This window comes from Ranitomeya imitator, chromosome 3 (assembly GCF_032444005.1).
Source record: "Ranitomeya imitator isolate aRanImi1 chromosome 3, aRanImi1.pri, whole genome shotgun sequence".
In the NCBI taxonomy this organism is placed as follows: domain Eukaryota; kingdom Metazoa; phylum Chordata; class Amphibia; order Anura; family Dendrobatidae; genus Ranitomeya; species Ranitomeya imitator.
Window position 1 is genome coordinate 667,522,819 of NC_091284.1, and position 27,066 is coordinate 667,549,884.

The 27,066-nt window shown below is 43.7% G+C and overlaps 1 protein-coding gene across 3 annotated transcripts in view; it reads left to right on the forward strand.

Annotated features, from left to right (window-relative positions):
* PRPF40B (pre-mRNA processing factor 40 homolog B) overlaps positions 1-27,066 on the forward strand; it is a 176,905-nt gene that overhangs the window by 33,434 nt on the left and 116,405 nt on the right. Inside the window, exons 1-6 of one of the 3 annotated variants that reach the window (XM_069758314.1) lie at positions 2,905-2,951; positions 11,395-11,475; positions 21,621-21,764; positions 22,587-22,655; positions 24,071-24,104; positions 26,208-26,233. In XM_069758314.1, the coding sequence (XP_069614415.1) occupies positions 2,949-2,951; positions 11,395-11,475; positions 21,621-21,764; positions 22,587-22,655; positions 24,071-24,104; positions 26,208-26,233 (357 nt within the window). In that variant the 5' untranslated portion in view covers positions 2,905-2,948. Of the gene's footprint in view, positions 1-2,904; positions 2,952-11,394; positions 11,476-21,620; positions 21,765-22,586; positions 22,656-24,070; positions 24,105-26,207; positions 26,234-27,066 lie in introns of those variants that run through there. The other 2 variants (XM_069758315.1, XM_069758313.1) reach the window with 2 other exon arrangements.

A 27,066-nucleotide genomic window follows, 5' to 3' on the forward strand; every position in this document is an offset into this window, starting at 1 on the left:
GTACAGTACACTGTACCCTATGGAAAACAGGACACACTGTGCACATGGTCCGGAAATTGTAAAAAAAAAGACGCGCTGAATAGCTCCCGGAAAAAAGAAGGAGCATGTCAATTCTTTTTCCGGAGCCGCAGCGGTTCTGCACCCATAGACCTCCATTGTGAGGTCCAAACCGCAGTAAAACCCGCAGATCAAAAATATATCTGCGGGTTTTACTGCGGTTTGATGTGCAGAACCGCTGCAGCAGGAAGTGCGTGGGCGGAGTGTGGCTGCCCCCCCGTGCTCCGATCCCGCCCCCCCGTGCTCCGATGCCCCCCCCCAGTGCTCCGATGCCCCCCCCCCAGTGCTCCGATGCCCCCCCCGTGCCCTAATCTCCCCCCCTTATACTCACCCGGCGTCCCGGTGTCCGTCCGGCCGTCTTCTCCCTGGGCGCCGCCATCTTGCAAAATGGCGGGCGCATGCGCAGTGCGCCCGCCGAATCTGCCGGCCGGCAGATTCGTTCCAAAGTGCATTTTGATCACTGAGATATAACCTATCTCAGTGATCAAAATAAAAAAATAGTAAATGACACCCCCCCCCCCCTTTGTCACCCCCATAGGTAGGGACAATAAAAAAAATAAAGAATTTTTTTTTTTTTTTTTTTCACTAAGGTTAGAATAGGGGTAGGGGTAGGGTTAGGGGTAGGGTTAGGGGTAGGGTTAGGGTTAGGGGTAGGGTTAGGGGTAGGGTTAGGGTATTTTCAGCCATTTTAACCCTAAAAAAATTCCTAGAAAACACACAGACTCTGGCTAGAAAACTGCATCAAAAAAACGCATCAAAAAACGCATCAAAAACGGACCAAAAAAGGACCAAAAAAAGGACCTGCGTTTTCTGCCAAGAGCTGCAGTTTTTTAAAAAACAGTCAGGAAAAAAAAAGGATGGAAATCCTGAACGTGTGAACATACCCTTAGAGTTAAGGGTGTGTTGGGGTTAGGTTTGTGGTTAGGGATTAGGGGTGTGTTGGGGGTTAGGTTTGTGGTTAGGGTTATGGTTAGGGGAGTGTTGGGGTTAGGTTTGTGGTTAGGGTTATGGTTGGGATTAGGGTTAAGGGTGTTTTGGGGTTAGGGTTGGAGTTAGAATTGGGGGGTTTCACTGTTTAGGTACATCTGGGGGGTATAGAAAGTGATGTGGCGCCACCATTGATTCCAGACAATTTTGCATTCCAAAAGTCAAATGTTGCTCCCTCCCTTCTGAGACCTGCCATGAGCCCAAACAGTGGCATTTCCTCACATATGGGGTATTGGTGTACTCAGGAGAAATTACACAACAGATTCTGTGGTCCATTTTCTCCTGATACCCCTGTGAAAATAAAAAAAATGGTTCCAAAGTAAATTTTTTGTGAAAAAAGTAACATGTTCATTTTTTTCCTTCCACATTGTTTTAGTTTTTGTGAAGCACCTGAAGGGTTAATAAACTTCTTGAATGTGGTTTTGCGCACCATGTAGGGTGCAGTTTTTAGAATGGTGTCACTTTTGGGTATTTTCTGTTATATTGACCCCCAAAAGTCACTTCAAATCTGAGATGGTCCCTAAAAAAAATGGTTTTCTAAATTTTGTTTGGAAAAAGGAGCAATCGCTGGTCAACTTTTAACCATTACAACTTCCTAACTAAAAAAAAAAAGTTCTTTCCAAAATTGTGTTGATGCAAAGTAGACATGTGGGAAATGTTATTTATTAACTATTTTGTGTGACACCACTCTCTGATTTAATGGCATAAAAATTCAAAGCTTGAAAATTGCGAATTTTTAAAAATTTTCGCCATATTTTCTTTTTTTTCAGAAATAAACGCAAGTCATATTGAATAAATTTTACAGCTAACATGAAGTACAATATTTTACGAAAAAACAATCTCAGAATCAGTTGGATCCGTTGAAGCGTTCCAGAGTTATAACCTCATAAAGTGACACTGATTTCAAAAATTGGCCTGGTCATTAAGTATCAAATTGGCTCTATCACTAAGGGGTTAAAACTGGGTGAGGAACAGCCGAACTCCGCTACAAAGGCGAGGTTATGGAAGACGGGTTCATGGCACAAGGAAGCTTAGTGCGGAAGATAAAGGACACATCATGGTTCATTTCCTTCTCGGTCAGACGTCCACTTGTCCAGCATCGTGGGGCCGAGAGGTGCGCAACTTCAATGCTTCACACATTATATGCAATAAATGAAAAATAAATAAAAAGCTGTAAAAATTAAATGAAAAAAGCCCCTGGGAACCCAAACCTGTTATCAGCTGTGTTAATAGCTGCGACTCTGTCATAAAAAACACCAAGTGTCCGATATATAAAATAATTCTCACAGAAAGCGGAGCAAATGTTCAAAAGTATATCGGTGGTCCTAAAAATGTAAAATACAGACATTTCCTTCATTTTCCCACTACCGTCAGCAACAAATAAAAAGTATGTATGAAAATAACAGAATAATAATAATAATCATAATAATAATAATAAGGCCCAACATGGCCCATGAAAAACGCAAAAATGTACTGACTATCCGGACATGAAAAGAAACTTTACAGCTCTTTATGCCGCATGCACGGAAAAACCGGGCCAGAACCGGGGAGCGACGGCCCAGACGTGATCTGCCGGTGCCGGGACTTCTCCTTCTCGGTGCTGCACTGTTATGTTGGGGTGTGGATACAGTCATGGACGCTGATGTTCGTGTCCATCTTCAGTAGTCGGGAGATGCCCACCTTTCCGGCTCTGGGACAAGTCCCTGTACACGAGTGGGCATTCCACCAGGAGGCCCCCGTGATGTAACGGTCCACACACAGACATGACCGAGATGCCCACTGACAGATGGCCCCGGCACGACGCCAGTGACACCGCTGGACACGCCCTCAGTGACAGCCGCCGCCAATGGGCGTGCAGCTTGTTGAGGGGGCGGAGCCTGCGGCAGCTGTCGGCAGGAGCAGGGATGGTAAGGCAGCTTTGTTTATCTGGGTCCCGGCTGCAGGGAATGGTGGCGTCACTGCGGGGGCAGCGGTGCTGGCAGGCGTCCGGGCTGCTGTGTACATCACTGGGAGGATAGCAGTGCCCATATGTAGGGGGCATGGGTGCAGGGCATGGTGTCAGACCCTGGTGCAGGGGGTGTATCCTGCCATAGCCATCCATACAGGGCAATGTGAGCCTGTGCTGGCACCTACTGCTGCTGGGGCATGTGAGCAGTGTGTCACCAGTGGCATGGGACCTGGCCCCTGGGTGCATTACTGGGGCATTCTGGGCATCATGTATTGATAACCTTAAGGAGCGTTCACTGCAGATGCCAGGAGTCAGGCGGGCGAGGATGTAATCTGTGCTATAAAGTGCGAGTAAATGGGACACAACTTCAGGAAAAGTCTAATATGTGACATTAGCCCGCAGTGATGGTGACAGTACCCATACCTGGTGCAGTGCATCCACACCCTAGCACAGTGTGCCCATACCTGGTGCAGTGCACCCACACCCTAGCACAGTGTGCCCATACCTGGTGCAGTGCACCCACACCCTAGCACAGTGTGCCCATACCTAGTGCAGTGCACCCACACCCTAGCACAGTGTGCCCATACCTGGTGCAGTGCACCCACACCTAGTAGCACAGTGTGCCCATACCTGGTGCAGTGCACCCACACCTAGTACAGTGTGCCCATACCTAGTGCAGTGCACCCACACCCTAGCACAGTGTGCCCATACCTGGTGCAGTGCACCCACACCTAGTACAGTGTGCCCATACCTAGTGCAGTGCACCCACACCCTAGCACAGTGTGCCCATACCTGGTGCAGTGCACCCACACCTAGTACAGTGTGCCCATACCTGGTGCAGTGCACCCACACCCTAGCACAGTGTGCCCATACCTAGTGCAGTGCACCCACACCTAGTAGCACAGTGTGCCCATACCTGGCTAAGTGCGCCCACACCCTGGCACAGTGTGCCCATACCTGGTGTAGTGTGTCCACACGTGGCACAGTGCGCCCACACCCTGGCACAGTGCGCCCACACCTGGTACAGTGCGCCCACACCCTGCCACAGTATGCCCATACCCGGTGGAGTGCGCCCACACCTTGGTGCAGTGCACCCACACCCTGGTACAGTGTGCCCATACCTGGCTAAGTGCGCCCACACTCTGGTACAGTATGCCCATACCTGGCTAAGTGCGTTCACACCCTGGCACAGTGTGCCCATACCTGGCGCAGTGCGCCCACATCCTGGCACAGTGCAGTAGTACGTCTGGATTTATACATCTCGTATTCAGAAGCAACTGAGCCATTATAGTGTAAGGTACATACCCAGCCCCCTCATCACAGACTGACGGGGGCCTGCACTATATGGACCTATATCAGGCTGCCCACACCTTATATCGGGGTACACGACAGACTGTGGCAACACAGCTCCTCCTTACACAAAGTTACTAGAGTTCTTTCATGTGATACAGAGAGTCGCTTTACCCACAACTTCTGAGATGAGTAATGCACCAGTGCATGAACACACACACACACACACACACACACACACACACACACACACACACACACACACACACACACACACACACACACACACACACACACACACACACACACACGTGCATCTCACAAAATTAGAATATCATCAAAAAGTTAATGTATTTCAGTTCTTCAATACAAAAAGTGAAACTCATAGAGTCATTACAAATTGCGTTGTTTATTTCAAGTGTTTATTTCTTTTAATGATGATTATGGCTTACAGCCAGTGGAAACCCAAAAGTCATTATCTCAGTAAATTAGAATACTTTATAACACCAGCTTGAAAAATTGGTTTTAGCATCCAAAATGTTGGCCTACTGAATTGTGTGTTCAGTAAATGCACTCAATACTTGGTCGGGGCTCCTTTTGCATCAATTACTGCAACAATGCGGCGTGGCATGGAGGCGATCAGCCTGTGGCACATCTGAGGTGTTATGGAAGCCCAGGTTGCTTTGATAGCAGCCTTCAGCTCGTCTGCATTGTTGGGTCTGGTGTCTGTCATCTCCCTCTTGACAATACCTCATAGATTCTCTATTGGGTTAACCCCTTCCCGACCTTTGACGCATACGCTGCGTCATGAAAGTCGGTGCCATTCCGACCCATGATGCAGCATATGCGTCATGGAAAGATCGCGTCCCTGCAGATCGGGTGAAAGGGTTAACTCCCATTTCACCCGATCTGCAGGGACAGGGGGAGTGGTAGTTTAGCCCAGGGAAGGTGGCTTCACCCCCCCCCTGTGGCTACGATCGCTCTGATTGGCTGTTGAAAGTGAAACTGCCAATCAGAGCGATTTGTAATATTTCACCTAAAAAACTGGTGAAATATTACAATCCAGCCATGGCCGATGCTGCAATATCATCGGCCATGGCTGGAAACATTGATGTGCCCCCACCCCACCCCACCGATCGCCCGCCCAGCCCCCCGATCTGTGCTCCGCTCCCCTCCGTCCTGTGCTCTGCTCCCCCGTCCTCCTGTCCGCTCCCCCCGTGCTCCAATCACACCCCCCGTGCTCCAATCAAACCCCCCCACACTCCGATCCCCCCCCCCGCACAGCGATCCCCCCCCTGTGCTCCGATCCACCCGCCCGCACAGCGATCCCACACTCCGTGCTCCGATCCACTCCCCCATGCTCCGATCCACCCCCCCGTGCTCCGACGCCCCCCTCGTGCCCTGATCTCCCCCCCTTATACTTACCTAGCCTCCCGGGGTCCGTCCGTCTTCTTTCCTGGGCGCCGCCATCTTCCAAAATGGCGGGCGCATGTGCAGTGCGCCCGCCGAATCTGCCGGCCGGCAGATTCGTTCCAGAGTGAATTTTGATCACTGAGATATAACCTATCTCAGTGATCAAAATAAAAAAAATAGTAAATGACCCCCCCCCTTTGTCACCCCCATAGGTAGGGACAATAAAAAAAAATAAAAATAGAAGTGGAATGGCACCAGGTGTTACCTCCACAGGTAAAATGTAACGTGGAGTTTGCCCTAATCTCAAATAACAAGCGTAGAAATATGGACCAGATAGACTCAAATTAGAACCACTGCGGCATGCGATAAACGATAGCATTAGGGTGGTGCTCAACATCCATAGTAATGTAATTGCGCGAAACGGCCGTCGTCCTCTTGCCTCCCCTTGCACTTCTCTCCTTACCAAGCCGCCTCTCCACTACATGTCTGTGAGTGTATGCTCTGATTAAAGGACATTTTCAAATAGCAATATCGGGTGAGTGCCACTTCATTTCTCTTTATTTCTGGAAAAAAAAATAAAGATTTTTTTTTTTCACTAAGGTTGGGGTAAGAACTAGGGTTAGGGTTAGGGGTAGGGTTAGGGGTAGGAGTAGGGGTAGGGTTAGGGGTAGGGGTAGGGGTAGGGTTCGGGATGTGCACACGTATTCTGTTCCTCTGCGGATTTTTCCGCAGAGGATTTGATAAATCCGCAGTGCTAAACCGCTGTGGATTTACCGCGGTTTTTCTGCGCATTTCACTGCGGTTTTACAACTGCGATTTTCTATTGGAGCAGTTGTAAAACCGCTGCGGAATCCGCAGAAAGAAGTGACATGCTGCGGAATGTAAACCGCTGCGTTTCCGTGCAGTTTTTCTGCAGCATGTGTACAGCGATTTTTGTTTCCCATAGGTTTACATTGAACTGTAAACTCATGGGAAACTGCTGCAGATCCGCAGCGTTTTCCGCAGCGTGTGCACATACCTTTAGAATTAGGCTATGTGCACACGGTGCGGATTTGGCTGCGGATCCGCCGCAGTGTTCCATCAGGTTTACAGTACCATGTAAACATATGGAAAACCAAATCCGCTGTGCCCATGGTGCGGAAAATACCACGCGGGAACGCTGCGTTGTATTTTCCGCAGCATGTCAACTCTTTGTGCGGATTCCGCAGCGTTTTACACCTGTTCCTCAATAGGAATCCGCAGGTGAAATCCGCACAAAAAACACTGGAAATCCGCGGTAAATCCGCAGGTAAAACGCAGTGCCTTTTACCCGCGGATTTTTCAAAAATGGTGCTGAAAAATCTCATACGAATCCGCAACGTTGGCACATAGCCTTAGGGTTAGGGTTGGGTTGGAATTAGGGTTGTGGTTAGGGTTAGGGGTGTGTTGGGGTTAGGGTTGTGATTAGGGTTACGGCTACAGTTGGGATTAGGGTTAGGGGTGTGGGGGGGTTAGGGTTGTGTTGGGGTTATGGCTACAGTTGGGATTAGCATTAGGGGTGTGGGGGGGTTAGTGTTGGAGGTAGAATTGAGGGGTTTCCACTGTTTAGGCACATCAGGGGGTCTCCAAACGCAACATGGCGCCACCATTGATTCCAGCCAATCTTGTATTCAAAAAGTCAAATGGTGCTCCCTCACTTCCGAGCCCCGACGTGTGCCCAAACAGTGGTTTACCCCCACATATGGGGTACCAGCATACTCAGGACAAACTACGCAACAATTACTGGGGTCCAATTTCTCCTGATACCCTTGAGAAAATAAAAAATTGCTAGCTAAAACATCATTTTTTAAGAAAGAAAAATGATTTTTTATTTTCACGGCTCTGCGTTGTAAACGTCTGTAAAGCACTTGGGGGTTGAAAGTGCTCACCACATATCTAGATAAGTTCCTTGGGGGGTCTAGTTTCCAAAATGGGGTCACTTGTGGGGGGTTTCTACTGTTTAGGCACACCAGGGGCTCTGCAAACGCAACGTGACGCCCGCAGACCATTCCATCAAAGTCTGCATTTCAAAAGTCACTACTTTCCTTCTGAGCCCTGACGTGTGCCCAAACAGTGGTTTACCCCCACACATGGGGTATCAGCGTACTCAGGAGAAACTGGACAACAACTTTTGTGGTCCAATTTCTCCTGTAACCCTTGGGAAAATAAAAAATTCTGGGCTAAAAAATTATTTTTGAGGAAAGAAAACGTATTTATTATTTTCACGCTCTGCGTTATAAACTTCTGTGAAGCACTTGGGGGTTGAAAGTGCTCACCACTTATCTAGATAATTTCATTTCGGGGTCTAGTTTCCGAAATGGGGTCACTTGTGGGGGGTTTCTACTGTTTAGTCACATCAGGGGCTCTGCAAACGCAACGTGATGCCCGTAGAGCATTCCATCAAAGTCTGTATTTCAAAACATCACTACTTCACTTCTGAGCCCCGGCAAGTGCCCAAATAGTAGTTTACCCCCACATATGGGGTATCACCGTACTCAGGAGAAACTGGACAACAAATATTGGTGTCAAATTTCTCCTGTTACCCTAGGGAAAATTAAAAAATTCTGGGCTAAAAAATTATTTTTGAGGAAAGAAAACGTATTTATTATTTTCACTGCTCTGTGTTATGAACTTCTGTGAAGCACTTGGGGGTTCAAAGTGCTCACCTCACATCTAGATAAGTTCCTTTCGGGGTCTAGTTTCCAAAATGGGGTCACTTGTGGGGGGTTTCTACTGTTTAGCCACATCAGGGGCTCTGCAAACGCAACGTGATGCCCGCAGAGCATTCCATCAAAGTCTGCATTTCAAAACGTCACTACTTCACTTTCGAGCCCCAGCATGTGCCTAAACAGTGTTTTACCCCCACATATGGGGTATCACCGTACTCAGGAGAAACTGGACAACAACTTTTGGGGTCAAATTTCTCCTGTTACCCTTGGGAAAATAAAAAATTGCGGGCTAAAAAATCATTTTTGAGAAAATATATATATTTTTTTTTCATGGCTCTGCGTTATAAACTTCTGTGAAGCACTTGAGGGTTCAAAGTCCTCACCACACATCTAGATTAGTTCCTTTGGGGGTCTAGTTTCCAAAATGGGGTCATTTGTGGGGGATCTCCAATGTTTAGGCACACAGGGGCTCTCCAAACGTGACATGGTGTCTGCTAATGATTGGAGCTAATTTTCCATTTAAAAAGCCAAATGGCGTGCCTTCCCTTCTGAGCCCTGCCGTGCACCCAAACAGTGGTTTACCCCCACATATGGGGTATCTCCGTACTCAGGACAAACTGGACAACAACATTTGTGGTCCAATTTCTCCTATTACCATTGGCAAAATAGGAAATTCCAGGCTAAAAAATCATTTTTGAGAAAAGAAAAATTATTTTTTATTTTCATGGCTCTGCATTATAAACTTCTGTGAAGCACCTGGGGGTTTAAAGTGCTCAGTATGCATCTAGATAAGTTCCTTGGGGGGTCTAGTTTCCAAAATGGGGTCACTTGTGGGGGAGCTCCATTGCATAGGCACACAGGGGCTCTCCAAATGCGACATGGTGTCCGCTAACAATTGGAGCTAATTTTCCATTCAAAAAGTCAAAAGGCGCGCCTTCCCTTCCGAGCCCTGCCGTGTGACCAAACAGTGGTTTACCCCCACATATGAGGTATCGCCGTACTCGGGAGAAATTGCTCAACAAATTTTAGGATCAATTTTATCCTATTGCCCATGTGAAAATGAAAAAATTGAGGCGAAAAGAAATTTTTTGTGAAAAAAAAGTACTTTTTCATTTTTACGGATCAATTTGTGAAGCACCTGAGGGTTTAAAGTGCTCACTAGGCATCTAGATAAGTTCCCTGGGGCGTCTAGTTTCCAAAATGGGGTCACTTGAGGGGGAGCGCCAATGTTTAAGCACACAGGGTCTCTCCAAACGCGACATGGTGTCCGCTAACGATGGAGATAATTTTTCATTCAAAAAGTCAAATGGCGCTCCTTCCCTTCCGAGCCTTACCATGTGCCCAAAAAGTGGTTTACCCCCACATGTGAGGTATCGGTGTACTCAGGAGAAATTGCCAAACAAATTTTAGGATCCATTTTATCCTGTTGTCCATGTGAAAATAAAAAAATTGAGGCTAAAAGAATTTTTTTGTGAAAAAAAAGTACTTTTTCATTTTTACGGATCAATTTGTGAAGCACCTGGGGGTTTAAAGGGCTCACTATGCATCTAGATAAGTTCCTTGGGGCGTCTAGTTTCCAAAATGGGGTCACTTGTGGGGGAGCTCCAATTTTTAGGCACACGGGGGCTCTCCAAACGTGACATGGTGTCCGCTAAAGAGTGCAGCCAATTTTTCATTCAAAAAGTCAAATGGCGCTCCTTCCCTTCAAAGCCCTGCCGTGCGCCCAAACAGTGGTTTACCCCCACATATGAGGTATCAGCGTACTCAGGACAAATTGGACAACAACTTTCGTTGTTCAGTTTCTCCTTTTACCATTGGGAAAATAAAAAAATTGTTGCTGAAATATCATTTTTGTGACTAAAAAGTTAAATGTTCATTTTTTCCTTCCATGTTGCTTCTGCTGCTGTGAAGCACCTGAAGGGTTAATAAACTTCTTGAATGTGGTTTTGAGTACCTTGAGGGGTGCAGTTTTTAGAATGTTGTCACTTTTGGGTATTTTCAGCCATATAGGCCCCTCAAACTGACTTCAAATGTGAGGTGGTCCCTAAAAAAATGGTTTTGTAAATTTCGTTGTAAAAATGAGAAATCGCTGGTCAAATTTTTACCCTTATAACTTCCTAGCAAAAAAAAATTTTGTTTCCAAAATTGTGCTGATGTAAAGTAGACATGTGGGAAATGTTATTTATTAACTATTTTGTATCACATAACTCTCTGGTTTAACAGAATAAAAATTCAAAATGTGAAAATTGCAAAATTTTCAAAATTTTCGCCAAATTTCCGTTTTTATCACAAATAAACACAGAATTTATTGACCTAAATTTACCACTAATATGAAGCCCAATATGTCACGAAAAAACAATCTCAAAATCGCTAGGATCCATTGAAGCATTCCTGAGTTATTACCTCATGAAGGGACACTGGTCAGAATTGCAAAAAACGGCAAGGTCTTTAAGGTCAAAATAGGCTGGATCATGAAGGGGTTAAGGTCAGATGAGTTTGCTCCCCAATCAAGCACAGCGATACTGTTGTTTTTAAACCAGGTATTGGTAGTTTTGACAGTGTGGACATTTCAGTAGGCCAACATTTCAGATGTTATAATATTTTTTTTTCAAGCTGGAGTTATAAAGTATTCTAATTTACTGAGATAATGACTTTTGGGCTTTCATTGGCTGCAAGCCATAATCATCAACATTAACAGAAATAAACACTTGAAATAGATCCCTCTGTTTGTAATGAGTCTGTCTAATATATGATTTTCACTTTTTGTATTGAAGAACTGCAATTAATTAACTTTTTGATGATATTCTAATTTTGTGAGATACAGCTGTATACTGTATATACAGGGTGGGCCATTTATATGGCTGTTTTGAAGGCAAAAGGCAGTTACCCCAAATATTGATGGAATTCATGTTATATTTTACTTTTTTCTGTGCTGTATTTTTCTCATTGCATTGTCTCAGAATCCAAACTGTCAATATTTCTGAGAATTTGCATTATCTCTTTATTTTCCAGTCAGCACCAGACTCAGGAACAGCTCCACCTGGTCAGACGGTCCCTTTCCCGAATGCTCCTCCTCTGATGCCTCCACCTTTTGTAAGTGGACAACTCTTACCACTGTGTGCTCGGTCTTAAGTACGAAGGTCCTGATTCATCATTGCTTTTGCGCCTGTTTTTTTTAATTCTTCTGTGCATTTTGCCCCCTTTTTTTGTGCCCATTTAATTATTCAATTTTTTTGCAGTCTATTTTATCAGTGCTCCCCTATTTTTTTCTGCTTTGTAGGCAGAGTTTAGCAATTCTACGTGTTTTCAGCTGATTCATCAATTGCAACTTTTCATAAAGTCGGCGCAAGTCTTCTCCATCCCCTATGTGGATTTCTGCACATATTTTCAAAAAATGTTTTATGATGACATTTTGAAAAAGTTGCAACCTTTTGCTCAGAATGTTGCAAAAATGGTGACAGACAGGGGGCATATTTTGGTGCAATCAATATCAGTGAATACTGTAAGGTAGAAAAGAAAAGTGACTTAAAACAAAAATGCAAATGATTAATCGGGCTCCTAGCGTTGTTAGTACATGTAACAGGATGGTAGATCTGTGGCTTCACTTCTTCATAAAGGCTTGCTTCCCTGTGTTCATGAACTCTTCATATGCAGAACATAATAGGTTGTTCTTAATTCTCTATTTAGTAAAGATGAATCAGACAAAACAGAAACTATTCAAGAATTTTAGACCAGTATAGGAAACAACATAATGCGGGAATGTGAACTGTAAAAGGTATAGATAGAGGTGGGGAGCTAACCGAGCCTGGGGGTTGTACATCCATTAAACAATGAAAGGTCCTGGTTTGGGAGAGGGAGAATTAGAGATGTTCTACCTACAGACTACATAAAGAAGCTGGTAGTGGTATGTGTCACAGTAATCTGTAGAAGGCATACTAGTAGGATGTCCTTGTTTCTAAAGTCCACCTCGGTTGCCATGTCTTGATAAGCACATTGTGCCACTTGTCTTCCCAACTTCTCAAGATGGTACCGCTGGTACCCGAGAGAAGGGTCCTTTGATCCCCAAAGGTGTGAGTTAAGAAGCTCAGCTGCCATTATTGTGCTTACATTATATTTGTCAGTTCTGTGGCACATTGAAGATGCCTAAATGTGAACCAGTTGGTGTAGGGGAGGATTTTTGCCAATTCCAGCAGATGTAGAGATTTCCTTTGCGAAGGAGCTCAGGGGTCCTATACTACCCGGTTAAGATTTTTAATGAGTTTTCTTGTTTTTTTTTTTTTTGCATGTAGCAAAACCAGGAGAGTGTTTAAAGAAGTTCTTTTAACCTAAATCTGTGTGTGTGTACCGTAGTTTACTCTCAGTGTGTTATTATGCTTTCCTACCGCCATCTTCTTTGGTATCCATCGCAGTTCCGGTCCTATTCTGAGTGATGTCACCGCACTTCAGTCTGTCCAGATCTCTCTATGCTCTATGCGTGAGTCGGAAGTCGCTTTTATAATATAAATCTACCGTATCTCATTCTGACGCTCCTCAGGCTTACACCGTAAAAGCCACTCCAAGGTCACGCAGAGCGCAGTGTCACCTCAAGAGTCAGAAGAGCAGGGAGGTCTCTCAGAAGAGGAGCATAATGGCTCTGGATATTGGAGAAGATGGATGTAGGGGAACACATTAACACAATGAGAGTACACTATATGCAAATGCACAGATTTAGAGTGAAAACAAAATCATGGTAGGGCTTCTTTAAGGATTAAGACAGCAAGTGGTGGTTGAAAATAATAATTTTCCTCCATCTCTCAGGCTAATAAGTAGTTCAACATTTTTGAGGATACCGTATATACTCGAGTATAAACCGACTCGAGGCACCTAATTTTGCCACGGAAAACTGCGTAAGCTTTTTGACTCGAGTATAAGCCCGGTATGCATTGTCCCCTCATCCCTGTCTTGCTCTGTGTGGCTCCCCCTGTTGTATGCATGGCTCCCCCGGTCCCCTTGTTGTATGCATGGCTCCCCCTTCCCATCTTGTATGCATGGCTCGGCTCCCCCGTCCCATCCTTGTATGCATGGCTCCCCCCGTCCCATCTTGTATGCATGACTCGGCTCCCCCTGTCCCATCCTTGTATGCATGGCTTGGCTCTCCCCCGTCCTCCCCCATCCTCCCTGTCGTACTCACCCTCCTCGCGCCGTCGCTGCACGTCCCTGCATGTCCGTTGTCCCGATGTCAGCTCTTCCTGTGCTGAGCGGTCACGTGGTACCGCTCATTAAGGTAATGAATATGCGCTCCACGCCTATGGTAGTGGAGACGCTTGCATATTCATTACCTTAATGAGCTTTACTCTGTACCCCTCCCCATGTGGATCTACAAATCTTTGCCCTTATTTGCTAACACGGTACCAAGATATATTTCTTCCATGCCCTTATTTGTATATTCATACAATTATTTATCTTTTTTTTTGCATCCATGGTATGTAGGGTTTATATATATATCTATGCTATTAGTACAGCCTGACCTTATTCCACTCTTGCCACCTTTTTATACCTGATTCATTTCCTCTTTGATTCCTCTAACATGTTTCAGGTTTACTTTTTGATTGAAGTTTTTTTTAATATGTGAATATTTGTAATAAAATTTATATTCTATTTTAACCCCTTTCTAACCTCGAACGGGATAGTACATCCGAGGTCAGAACCCTGCTTTGATGCGGGTTCCAGCGGTGAGCCCGCATCAAAGTCGGGACATGTCAGTGATTCACCCGCCGTTATTAACTAGTTAAATGCCACTGTCAAATACTGACAGCGGCATTTAACCGGTGGTTCCGGCCGGGTGGCCGGAAATGAGCGCATCGCTGACCCCCGTCACATGATCGGGAGTCAGCGATGCTTCTGTATAGTAACCATAGAGGTCCTTGAAACCTCTATGGTTACTGATCCCCGGTAGCTGTGAGCGCCACCCTGTGGTCGGCACTCATAGCACACCTGCATTTCTGCTGCATAGCAGCGATCTGATGATCGCTGCTATGTAGCAGAGGCGATCGAGTTGTGCCAGCTTCTAGCCTCCTACGGAGGCTATTGAAGCATGGAAAAAGTAAAAAAAAGTAAAAAAAAATGAAAAAATTTAAAAAAAAAATATAAAAGTTTAAATCACCCCCCTTTTGCCCCATTCAAAATAAATCAATAAAAAAAAATCAAACCTACACATATTTGGTATCGCCGCATTCAGAATCGCCCGATCTATCAATAAAAAAAAAGCATTAACCTGATCGCTAAACAGCGTAGCGAGAAAAAAATTTGAAACGCCAGAATTACGTTTTTTGGTCGCTGCGACATTGCATTAAAATGCAATAACCTGGCGATCAAAAGAACGTATCTGCACCGAAATGGTATCATTAAAAACGCCAGCTTGGCACGCAAAAAATAAATCCTCAACCGACCCCAAATCATGAAAAATGGAGACGCTACGGGTATCGGAAAATGGTGCAATTTTTTTTTTTTTTATCAAAGTTTGGATTTTTTTTCACCACTTAGATAAAAAATAACCTAGTCATGTTACGTGTCTATGAACTCGTAATGACCTGGAGAATCATAATGGCAAGTCAGTTTTAGCATTTAGTGAACCTAGCAAAAACAAACAAAAAACAAGTGTGAGACTGCTCTTTTTTTGCAATTTCACCGCACTTGGAATTTTTTTCCCGTTTTCTAGTACACGACATGCTAAAACCAATGATGTCATTCAAAAGTACAACTTGTTTCGCAAAAAATAAGCCCTCATATGGCCATATTGACGGAAAAATAAAAAGTTATGGCTCTGGGAAGGAGGGGAGCGAAAAACGAACACAGAAAAACGGAAAATCCCAAGGTCATGAAGGGGTTAATACTACATACCTCTTTGAGTGGTGATTTTTGGATACCTTGTATCCTTTTTGGTTGCACCATTTCGGCTGCCCCATTGGAGATTTGTGTGGTCAGATAACTTTGACCAAGATTTCAGACCTTAATTAGCCAGTTAGGGTTATGGATTGTTCGCTATCATTTTTGGGAAAGGCCAGGTGATGCAAATTTCCCAGCTTTATTATAACCCAGCCTCCTCTAACCTTGCGCCAAAAAACAGCAGCCATGGTTTTTTCTAAGCAGCTGCCTATCACTCTGACACCGAAAATGGTGGAGAACCACAAAGCAGGAGAAGGATATAAGAAGATAGCAAAGCGTTTTCAAGTCTCCCTTTCCTAAGTTCAAAATGTAACTTAGAATTGGCAGTTAACAGGGACAGTGGAGGTCAAGATAAGATTTGGCAGACCAAGCAAAATTTCAGTGAGAGCTGCTGATAGGATTGCTAGAGAGGCAAATCAGAACCCCTGCTTGATGCAAAAGAACTTAAAAAAGATTTAGTAGACTCTGGAGTTGTGGTACATTGTTCTACTGTTCTGAGACACCTGCATAAATATGGCCTTCATGGAAGAGTCATCAGAAGAAAACCTCTCCTGCTTCCACACCATAAAACTCAGCGTTAGAAGTATGCGAAAGAACATCTAAACAAGCCTGATGCATTTTGGAAAAAATGGCACAGAATTTCAGGAACAGAACATGTCATCAGCCATTAAACATGCGGGTGGATCAATCATGCTTGGGGCTTGTGTCATAGCCAATGGCACTGGGAACATTTCACAGGTAGAGGGAAGAATAGAATAAATTCAATTTCTACAAATTCTTGATGCAAGCGTAACACCATCTGTAAAAAAGCTGAAGTTGAAAAGAGGATGGCTTCCAGAAATGGATAAGGATCCTAAACAAACGTCAAAATCCACAATAGACTACCTCAAAAGGCGCAAGCTGAAGGTTTTACAATGGCCCTCACAGGCCCCTGATCTGAGCATAATTGAAAATCTGTGACTTGACCTCAAATTAGCAGCGCATGCAAGACAACCCAGGAATCTCACAGAACTGGAAGAATTTTACAAGGAAGAATGGATGAAAATCCCTCAAACAGGAATTGAAAGACTCTTGGCTGGCTACAAGAAGTGTTTACAAGCTGTGATACTTTCATAAGGGGGTGCTATTAGGTACTATGCAGGGCGCCCAAACTTTAGCATCGGCCCATTTTCCTTTTTGTAATTTTTTCTGCCTAAAATACAAAGGAAATGTGTCATCTTTAACTTTACACATCATTTCATCTCTAGCTTGCTCAACTGCTCACAATAACAGTAATTTTGACAAGGGGTGCCCAAACTTTACATGCCACTGTAATTGTTGAGAATTTGGAACATTTCCATCCCTATTTCATGGATTGGATCCAGTACTGGATCCTTTTATTTCTGTTTTTGTATTCTCTATATGGATGCAAAAAACAGAAATACATACTGGACCTGTGAACATAGCCTAAGATGTTAGGGTACCGTCACACTATACGATTTACCAACGATCACGACCAACGATACGACCTGGCCGTGATCGTTGGTAAGTCGCAGTGTGGTCGCTGGAGAGCTGTCACACAGACAGCTCTCCAGCGACCAACGATGCCGAGGTCCCCGGGTAACCAGGGAAAACATCGGGTTACTAAGCGCAGGACCGCGCTTAGTAACCCGATGTTTACCCTGGTTACCAGCGTAAAAAAAAACAAACAGTACATACTTACATTCCGGTGTCTGTCCCTTGCCGTCTGCTTCCCGCACTCACTGACTGCCGGCCGTAAAGTGAAAGCACAGCACAGCGGTGACGTCACCGCTGTGCTCTGCTTTCACTTTACGGCCGGCAGTCAGTGAGTGCGGGAAGGAGACGGCAAGGGACCTGACGGACACTGGAAGGTAAGTATGTAGTGTTTTTTTTTTTTCACATTTACGCTGGTAACCAGGGTAAACATCGGGTTACTAAGCACGGCACTGCGCTTAGTAACCCGATGTTTACCCTGGTTACAAGCGAACGCATCGCTAGATCGGTGTCACACACACCGATCCAGCGATGACAGCGGGAGATCCAGCGACGAAAGAATGTTCCAAACGATCTGCTACGACGTACGATTCTCAGCAGGATCCCTGATCGCTGCTGCGTGTCAGACACAGCGATATCGTATGGATATCGCTGGAACGTCACGAATCGTACCGTCGTAGCGACAAAAGTGCCATTGTGTGACGGTACCCTTAGGGTGTGTGTGATGATAAATCTGGCAACTGCTCCCAATGACAAGAACTGTGAACCACACATTGTACAAAAGCCATGTAATATAGTTACAAGTAAACGTCAGAAACCTGCAATGTCTCCCAGAGATCACTATAAGACATAAATAAACCCGAAAACAAATGTGCCACGACTACAATCACAACTAATGGATATAAAAATCAAATTTGACGAAGTCTAAGATATAAAAAAAAATCATGGTCATCAGAAATACTGACTGACCAGTTACTAAACCAGTGGTATATATTCTGTACTGTGTTTATATGATTGCTTATCATGCATACATATGTTCTTCTATGAGTGGGATTTTTTTTTCTGGAGTTCCTACAGCTACTCACCCTCTAATTTGTCCTTGTGTCTGTATTTCATATCTTGAACTTAATATAAAAAAACCATTAGTTGTGTTTTTGGGTTTAGTTACAAGTTAGTGGACTCTATTGATTTTACAGGGATTTCCACTTTTCCAATGTCTATGGTAACAGCCCGCCCTCTATATCTTCCTTCAGAGGAAACGGATCTGACAGGTTGGAAACAAAGGTGTCTGACGGCTGCTTTTCTCCTTCCTCTTATTCATCTTCATTGGTGTCAGAGATGACAGCTAATCTTTTAGATGGCAGCTAGAAATCTGAATGAGAACTATATCAAGTGATTAGCTGGTGGGAAAATGACCAGCAGCACTCATTGTAACAGCATGATCTGTGGAATCCTGATTTAACTCCTTCATGACATGCGCCGTACTAGTACGGCGCATGTCGTGTCTCCCCCTTTGAAGTGGGCTCTGGCGGTGAGCCCACATCAAAGTCGCGACATGTCAGCTGTTTTGTACAGCTGACGTGCGTGCAATAGCGGCGGGTGAAATCGCAATTCACCCGCCGCTATTAACCTGTTAAATGCCGCTGTAAAACGCTGACAGCGTCATTTAACTGCCGTGCGGCCGGAAATGAGCGCATCACCGACCCCCGTCACATGATCGGGGGTCAGTGATGCATCAGGATGGGTAACCATAGAGGTCCTTAGGACCTCTATGGTTACTGATGCAGGCCTGCTGTGCGCTCATAGCAAGGCTGCAATTCAGCTGCATAGCAGCGATCTGATGATCGCTGCTATGTAGCTGAGCCGATCGAGTGGTGCCAGCTTATAGCCTCCCATGGAGGCTATTGAAGCATGGCAAAAGTTAAAAAAAATGTTTTTAAAAATATGAAAATTTTTTTAAAAATATAAGTTTAAATCACCCCCCTTTCGCCCCATCCAAAATAAAGCTATAAAAAAAAATCAAATCAACACATATTTGGTATCGCCGCGTTCAGAATCGCCCGATTTATAAAAAAAAAACATTAACCTGATCGCTAAACAGCGTAGTGAGAATTTTTTTTTTTTTTAGCAAAGTTTTGAATTTTTTTCACCACTTAGATAAAAAATAACCTAGACATGTTAGGTGTCTATGAACTCATAATGACCTGGGGAATCATAATATCAGGTCAGTTTTAGCATTTAGTGAAGCTAGCAAAAAAGCCAAACAAAAAAACAAATGTGGGATTGCACTTCTTTTGCAATTTCACCACACTTGGACTTTTTTTCCCGTTTTCTAGTACAAGACATGGTAAAACCAATGGTATCGTTCAAAAGTACAACTCGTCCCGCAAAAAATAACCCCTCACATGATCATATTGACGGAAAAATAAAAAAGTTATGGCTCTGGGAAGGAGGGGAGCGAAAAATGAAAACACAAAAACGAAAAAGGGCCGCGGCGGGAAGGGGTTAAGGTGGACCTCTTATCAGGGCCTGAAAGGACTTTGTGTGACAGCTTTAGAGACAGTGCTTATTCCTCAGCAGGTAGGCGATTTCCACTGTAGAGACACTTCTCTAGAGATTTAAAATGGATCTGTCATCAGAATTCACAATACAGACTGCAATTATAATGGCTCTCTTAGACAAGATAGGGCTGATGTACTTACTTTCAAAATCAACGTCAGAATGGCTGTGTAATCCAACTAGAGATGGACTCATAAAATGCTTATTTTATCATCAGAAAGGTAAACTTTTAAAAAGGATTACACAGGCTTTCTTGCATGGACTTTCAAAAGAAGTATGACAGCCTCATCAGGTCTGAGAAATCTATTCATTAATGTATGCAGGCTGTATTGTGATCTCTGGTGAAAGATTACCTTCAATTATTCCAGTCTCGATAAGTGATAATTGTTAGGTCAGAGCTTCCTAACCTCAGTTCATCCCTGGCCGCAAAACTGAAGACTGGAACAGTTAAAAAGTCAGACATACAGTTAGGTCCACATATATTTGGACAGAGACAACATTTTTCTAATTTTGCTAATAGACATTACCACAATGAATTTTAAACAAAACAATTCAGATGCAGTTGAAGTTCAGACTTTCAGCTTTCATTTGAGGGTATCCACATTAAAATTGGATGAAGGGTTTAGGAGTTTACGCTCCTTAACATGTGCCACCCTGTTTTTAAAGGGTCCAAAAGTAATTGGACAGATTCAATAATTTTAAATAAAATGTTCATTTTTAGTACTTGGTTGAAAGCCCTTTGTTGGCAATGACTGCCTGAAGTCTTGAACTCATGGACATCACCAGACGCAGTGTTTCCTCCTTTTTGATGCTCTGCCAGGCCTTCACTGCGGTGGTTTTCAGTTGCTGCTTGTTTGTGGGCCTTTCTGTCTGAAGTTTAGTCTTTAACAAGTGAAATGCTGCTCAATTGGGTTGAGATCACGTGACTGACTTGGCCATTCAAGAATATTCCACTTCTTTGCTTTAATAAACTCCTGGGTTGCTTTGGCTTTATGTTTTGGGTCATTGTCCATCTGTAGTATGAAACGACGACCAATCAGTTTGGCTGCATTTGGCTGGATCTGAGCACACAGTATGGCTCTGAATACCTCAGAATTCATTCGGCTGCTTCTGTCCTGTGTCACATCATCAATAAACACTAGTGACCCAGTGCCACCGGCAGCCAGGCATGCCCAAGCCATCACAATGCCTCCGCTGTGTTTTACAGATGATGTGGTATGCTATGGATCATGAGCTGTACCACGCCTTCGCCATACTTTTCTCTTTCCATCATTCTGGTAGAGGTTGATCTTGGTTTCATCTGTCCAAAGAATGTTCTTCCAGAACTGTGCTGGCTTTTTTAGATGTTTTTTAGCAAAGTCCAGTCTAGAGTTTTTATTCTTGATGCTTATGAGTGGCTTGCACCGTGCAGTGAACCCTGTGTATTTACTTTCATGCAGTCTTCTCTTTATGGTAGATTTGGATATTGATACGCCTACCTCCTGGAGAGTGTTGTTCACTTGGTTGGCTGTTGTGAAGGGATTTCTTTTCATCATGGAGATTATTCTGCGATCATCCACCACTGTTGTCTTTCGTGGGCGCCCAGGTCTTTTTGCATTGATGAGTTCACCAGTGCTTTCTTTCTTTCTCAGGATGTACCAAACTGTAGATTTTGCCACTCCTAATATTGTAGCAATTTCTTGGATGGGTTTTTTCTGTTTTCGCAGCTTAAGGATGGCTTGTTTCACCTGCATGGAGAGCTCCTTTACCGCATGTTTACTTCACAGCAAAACCTTCCAAATGCAAGCACCACACCTCAAATCAACTCCAGGCCTTTTATCTGCTTAATTGAGAATGACATAATGAAGGGATTGCCCACACCTGTCCATGAAATAGCCTTGGAGTCGATTGTCCAATTACTTTTGGTCCCTTTAAAAATAGGGTGGCACATGTTAAGGAGCTGAGACTTTTAAACCCTTCACCCAAATTTAATGTGGATACCCTCAAATGAAAGCTGAAAGTCTGAACTTCAACTGCATCTGAATTGTTTTGTTTAAAATTCATTGTGGTAATGTCTATAACCAAAATTAGAAAAATGTTGTCTCTGTCCAAATATATATGGACCTAACTGTATACCCTGCAGCTTCACTCAAGCCCGTAAGACTGGCAGTATCAGTGTCATAGACAAGAATGGCGCTGCAGGGCACATTTGTACTCTCCCATTCGGTCCAGCGTTTCTATTCTGTCTCCGTTAATCACTTTTTTCTTGCGTATTCTCATAGCTGCCACCACCAGGTCTTCCACCTCCTTTTCCACCGATTGGACTACCACCAATAGGACAAAGACCTCCAGCAATGCCTCCAATACCACATGTAATGTTGCCACCTATGATCCCACCCATGGCTGGACCACCTCCACTTTCTCAGGTATGGGTTTTCATACCTCTAGAAATCATAGAAACCTCTAGTAATGGCCTTAAACGGCTTTGTACGGTTTGTTTCTAAAAAATATGCTCTCATGAATTTACAGATGTCCTTGTATGTCAGTCATATGTTCCATTCTAGCTACAGATGCACTTTATGTCAGAAGTCCTAATGTGTAGCATCACAACTAAGAGTCATTCTCAAACGTATCCCACTTTAAGACATTTTGAAAGAATAAACTGTGGAAGATTTTGAATCTCAGATGATGACTTCAGTCCTCAGTTCACCTCTGGGAACAATATTTTTACCTAAATGCATGTTTTTGGGTTTCATTAAAAAACTTGTACTGGTCTACATTTAGAGGATCTATGTTTCTCTGCACATTCAACTTTGATGTGGTCTATGGTAATAAAACATCTGAGAAGAGCCAGAGTTACACACAGAAATATTGTTTCTGCTTTCTACTGTATTTCAATTTGCTGATGTATTCACAGCTACAATGCTCAGTAAAAACCCGTATTGTTCTCGATGCTGCTGATTATTCAGTCTCTGCTATAGATAGTAGAGTAGGATTTCAACTTCTGTGTGTGTACTTTTTTGTGACCTGGCTTTTTATTTACTATTACTACTACTGGGGGCAGGATAAAAAATACTTACAGTAAGTTTGGGGGAAACACTTTATGAGATGCATTGCACAATACGTGAGGTTCCTTTGACAGTTGTAATGTTCAGATATCATATTTTATTATATTGACATCATGTAATATCCTAACATTTTCTAAAATGAATGTACATTGGCATTCCTAATTTTGCTTTTCATCAAAGCTCCCAAGTCTTGTGCCGCCATTGATGTCAACTATGATGCTGCCAGCTGTAACATCCAGCACAATTACAGTCAGTATTTTCATATAATAATTTCAAATTAAAAATATTTTTTGCAAGTTTTATTCACATTAAGGGCAGATTATTATTTATTATTATTTTTATTATTTAGTTTTGGAGCACTATGGATCCATGGTGATGTCCATGAGAAGGGGTCACAAACAAGACACAAATATAAAATATGGTCAACATCCTAAAAATGACAGACTGGTACAGAGGGGAGAAGGATATTGGGGAAACAGTAGGTTTATGGGTTGGTGAGCTCTGGTGGTGGTGAGGTGGAAGCGGGGTTCATGCTGTTGTGAATTCTGTTGTCGAACTCTCTCCTGTGGTCGTGAATGGTACTTCGGCGAGTTCTGTCCATGGACTCCCTCTGGTGGCTGTGAGTGGAGCTGCTGCTTCTGAGGTTCCTTCCACAGGTGACGTGATTTATTCTTTATTCTTTGGAGTTAAATAGAGCAGCCAGCCATGCTCTATTTAACTCCACTCAGATCGTTACTCCATGCCAGCTGTCAATGTTCCTGCATTTGTTCAGTTCGCTCTTGGATCTTTCTGGTGACCTGTCTACTCCAGCAGAAGCTAAGTTTCTGCCAGTTATTATTTGTTCATTGTTGCCTTGTCCAGCTGGATATCATGATTTTGCCTTACTAGCTGGAAGCTCTGGGATGCAGAGTGGCATCTCCGCACCGTTAGTCGGTGCGGAGGTCTTTTTGCACACTCTGCGTGGTCTTTTGTAGTTTTTTGTGCTGACCGCAAAGATACCTTTCCTATCCTCTGTCTGTTTAGTAAGTCTGGCCTCCCTTTGCTGAAACCTGTTTCATTTCTGCGTTTGTGACTTTCATCTTTACTCACAGTCAATATATGTGGGGGGCTGCCTTTTCCTTTGGGGAATTTCTCTGAGGCAAGGTAGGCTTTATTTTCTATCTCTAGGGCTAGCTAGCTCTTAGGCTGTGAAGAGGCGTCTAGGGAGAGTCAGGAACGCTCCACGGCTATTTCTAGTTGTTGTGATAGGATTAGGGGTTGTGGTCAGCAGAGCTCCCACATCCCAGAGCTTGTCCTGTGTCAGTTTAACTATCAGGTCGTGCCGGGTGCTCCTAACCACCAGGTCCATAACGCATGCAGGCTGTAGGCTCTCTTGAAGAGATGGGTTTTCAAGATCCATCTGAAAGTTACAAATGTGGTGGATAATCCAATGTGTCTGGGCACAGACTTTCAGAGGTTGGCGGACACTCAGGAGAAGTCTTGGAGGCAATTGGGTGAGGAACGTATGAGTATGGAGGAGAGGGGGAGATCTTGGGAGGACTGGAGCTTGTTTGAAGATATCGAGAGATTAGTTCAGAGATATACAGTTGTTCTTTACAACATAGAATTTGCTTATGTTTACTACTAAGTTGATGAATGCATTGTTAGTAATACTTTTTTCTTAGCAGGTGACTGCTCCTGGGACAGAGGCTGTGAGCTGTGAGTACTGTTATGGGGTCATAAGAGATACAGGGTTAGGCCACATTCACACATTCAGTATTTGGTCAGTATTTTACCTCAGTATTTGTAAGCCAAAATCAGGAGTGGGTGATAAATAAAGAAGTGGTGACGTCTCTGTTTTTCCTTTGATTGTTCCACTCCTGATTTTGGCTTCCACATAATGATGTAAAATACTGACCAGATACTGAACATGTGAATGTTATGGTATGTGCACAAAACTGTTTTCTCTCCATCCGAGAAAAACATTCTGATTATTCTAGTCAGAGTTTGTTCAGAGTGGGATCAGTTTTTCTCGGAGGTGGAGAAAAAAGAAGTTTCTTCACCTTCTCCTTTATGTCAGGCCAGTCTCACACGTCCAGATATTTTCGTACCGGAAGAAATGGTCCCGGAGCTATCCGTGTCCGTGTGTCCGTATGTGCACGTAGGCCATCCGTGTGTCATCCGTGTGCTATCCGTGTGTCCGTGTGCTGTCCGTGTCCGTGTTTTGAAACAATTTGTTTCAATTTTAACCCTATGACTTAAAAAAAGCACACGGACAGCACACGAACAGCACACAGACGGCATCCGTGTGCAGTACGTGTTTACACCCACCCATTGACTTCAATGGGTCCGTGTGATCCGTGCGCTCCCACGAACACTGACATGTCACTGACATGTGTGAAACCGGCCTCAGTCTGTGAACATTAGACTGCACTTGGATGTAATCCGACTGCGGTCCGATGTTTTCCACAGACCCATAGACTTGCATTGGCGATTTTGATCTGACACTAGGATCAAAATCGGATAAGTCAGTGTTTTTTTTCCTCGGACAACTCGGTTTGAGGAAAAAATATAACATGTGCACAGCCCCATAGAATAGCATGGGGTATGAGTGCTATCCGTCAAAACCACGGCCTTGTAAATAGTTTAGATCACATATTTCTACACATTTTTCAAATTACACCATAGAATAATGGAGACATTTTTTTTTTTTTTTTTAAACAATAAATTTTTATTGAAAGTTTTCGGTTTACATTTACGCGATAATCAAGATAATAAAAAAAAAAAAAAAAAAATCAGGATAAGTCTTTACATACAATCTGAACAATAGTGCATGTGGTTAACTGACATGCAATCATACAACCTAACCAAAGTAAGGGAAAGGGGGAGTGGGGGAGGGGAGCCCGAGTAAAGAGGTGTATAACGTCTAAAGGGTTTGGTAGGTTATTCTGAATCCGACTGAATGTAGTTAGTTGGGTATAGTACCGGTGTGGCAAAAGGGGTATGGTTGGTGTATTCCGCCCAGGGGAGCCATATTTTCTCGAATTTTCCAACTTTGTCCATTAGTATAGCCGACAATTTCTCGTTGATCATGTACCAGGTGAGGCGTGTTTTGACCGCGGAAAAGTCTAAGTTTGGTTTTTTCCATGCCAAAGCAATGATTTGTTTCGCTGCTAAAAATATAAATGAGATAAGGGATCGGGTATGATTAGGGATGTTGGGGATGCGCTTGTTAAGTAGTGCCTCCCATGGGTTTTTTTTAAGGTTAATGTTCGCTATGGAAAAAACCAAATGGTATATCCTAATCCAGAACCTTCTGACAATCGGGCAAAGCCACCATATATGGAACATGTCTCCTGTTGAATTGCAACCTCTGAAGCAATTTGGGGAGTGGTTAGCCACAGCTTTAGCTACTCTAGCGGGGGTCAGATACCATCGGGTTAACACTTTGTAGTTGGTTTCTAACATGAGTGTGTTTAACATTCCTCCAGTAGATGAGGACCAAATTTGGGACTATTCCGAGTCTGTCAGGATAGATCCGATGTCCGACTCCCAACGAACGGTATATTTCAAACAATGCCTATGGGAAGGGGCATTAATGTATGAGTAGAGGAGAGAAATAATCCCCGAGGCATGTGGGTTTTGACGACACTTTTGTTCAAAAGGGGTCATGGAGTAAGGAGGGGTAGAATTTTTTAATAAGGAGTTGGATAATAATGGAGACATTTGTATTCTTACTTCACCAAGGTAGCAATTCTGCAAGACATCAAATGCTAATTTTCCTTTTTATTTCTTCCTTCATGTCTTGGTTGTAATTTTCAGCCCCAGTGATTCAGCCATCTCCTGCAGTAAGTAGCTGTAATTTTCTTAACCTTCGCTGTATTTTTGAACACTCTTTAGAATTTATAACTGAATTTTAATAGGCAGTATTTATTTGCTCACAGTCAGTATTTTTCTAAGTGTAACTTTCAGTTGTCCTATCCTGAAATTCAAAGAGAAGCTGACACCAGATTTCACAATACAAACTGCATACATTGTTGCATAGATTTTAGATTTGATGAGGCTGGTGTATTTACCTTGAAAATCTACTCTATGTTGTATGTTATACCCTTCTCGACATGCGTTATATATATATATATATATATATATATATATATATATATATATATATATATATATATATAGCACCGCGTGAGCTGTGTTCCCGCAAAGCGGTGTATATATATGGTGCCGTTATTTCTTGTTACCGCGCTACAGCGCTGACAGCAGGCCATCCCTTAACGTTCGCCCTGCCCTTTCCCCCCTACTTCAGCAATCGATGTGATTGGCTGGTCAATTCTGAAACTATTGTTCAGCCAATCAGCGCCAATGGGGTTAATCTAAAATAGCGATCACCACTCTGCACGCCATCTTTACCTCAGAGTTGGCATTCAGAGCGGTTGTGAGACCACCCTTGTGTACCTGGGATAGAGATTCATTGGTGGCCAGTGTGATTCCCCCTGCGATCCTCCTGCTCCTGCGATATCCTGCTGTGCCGAGATCCTCCTGTGATCTGTCTCCTGTGCTGGCTGCTGTGTGACCTATCTGTGATCACAGCAGCAGCAGCTCCCCAATCCCTGTTCCCGTCCCCCCATCCCACCGGCCCCTCCCAATTGAATTTTTGGCGCACTTTTTTTGCGTT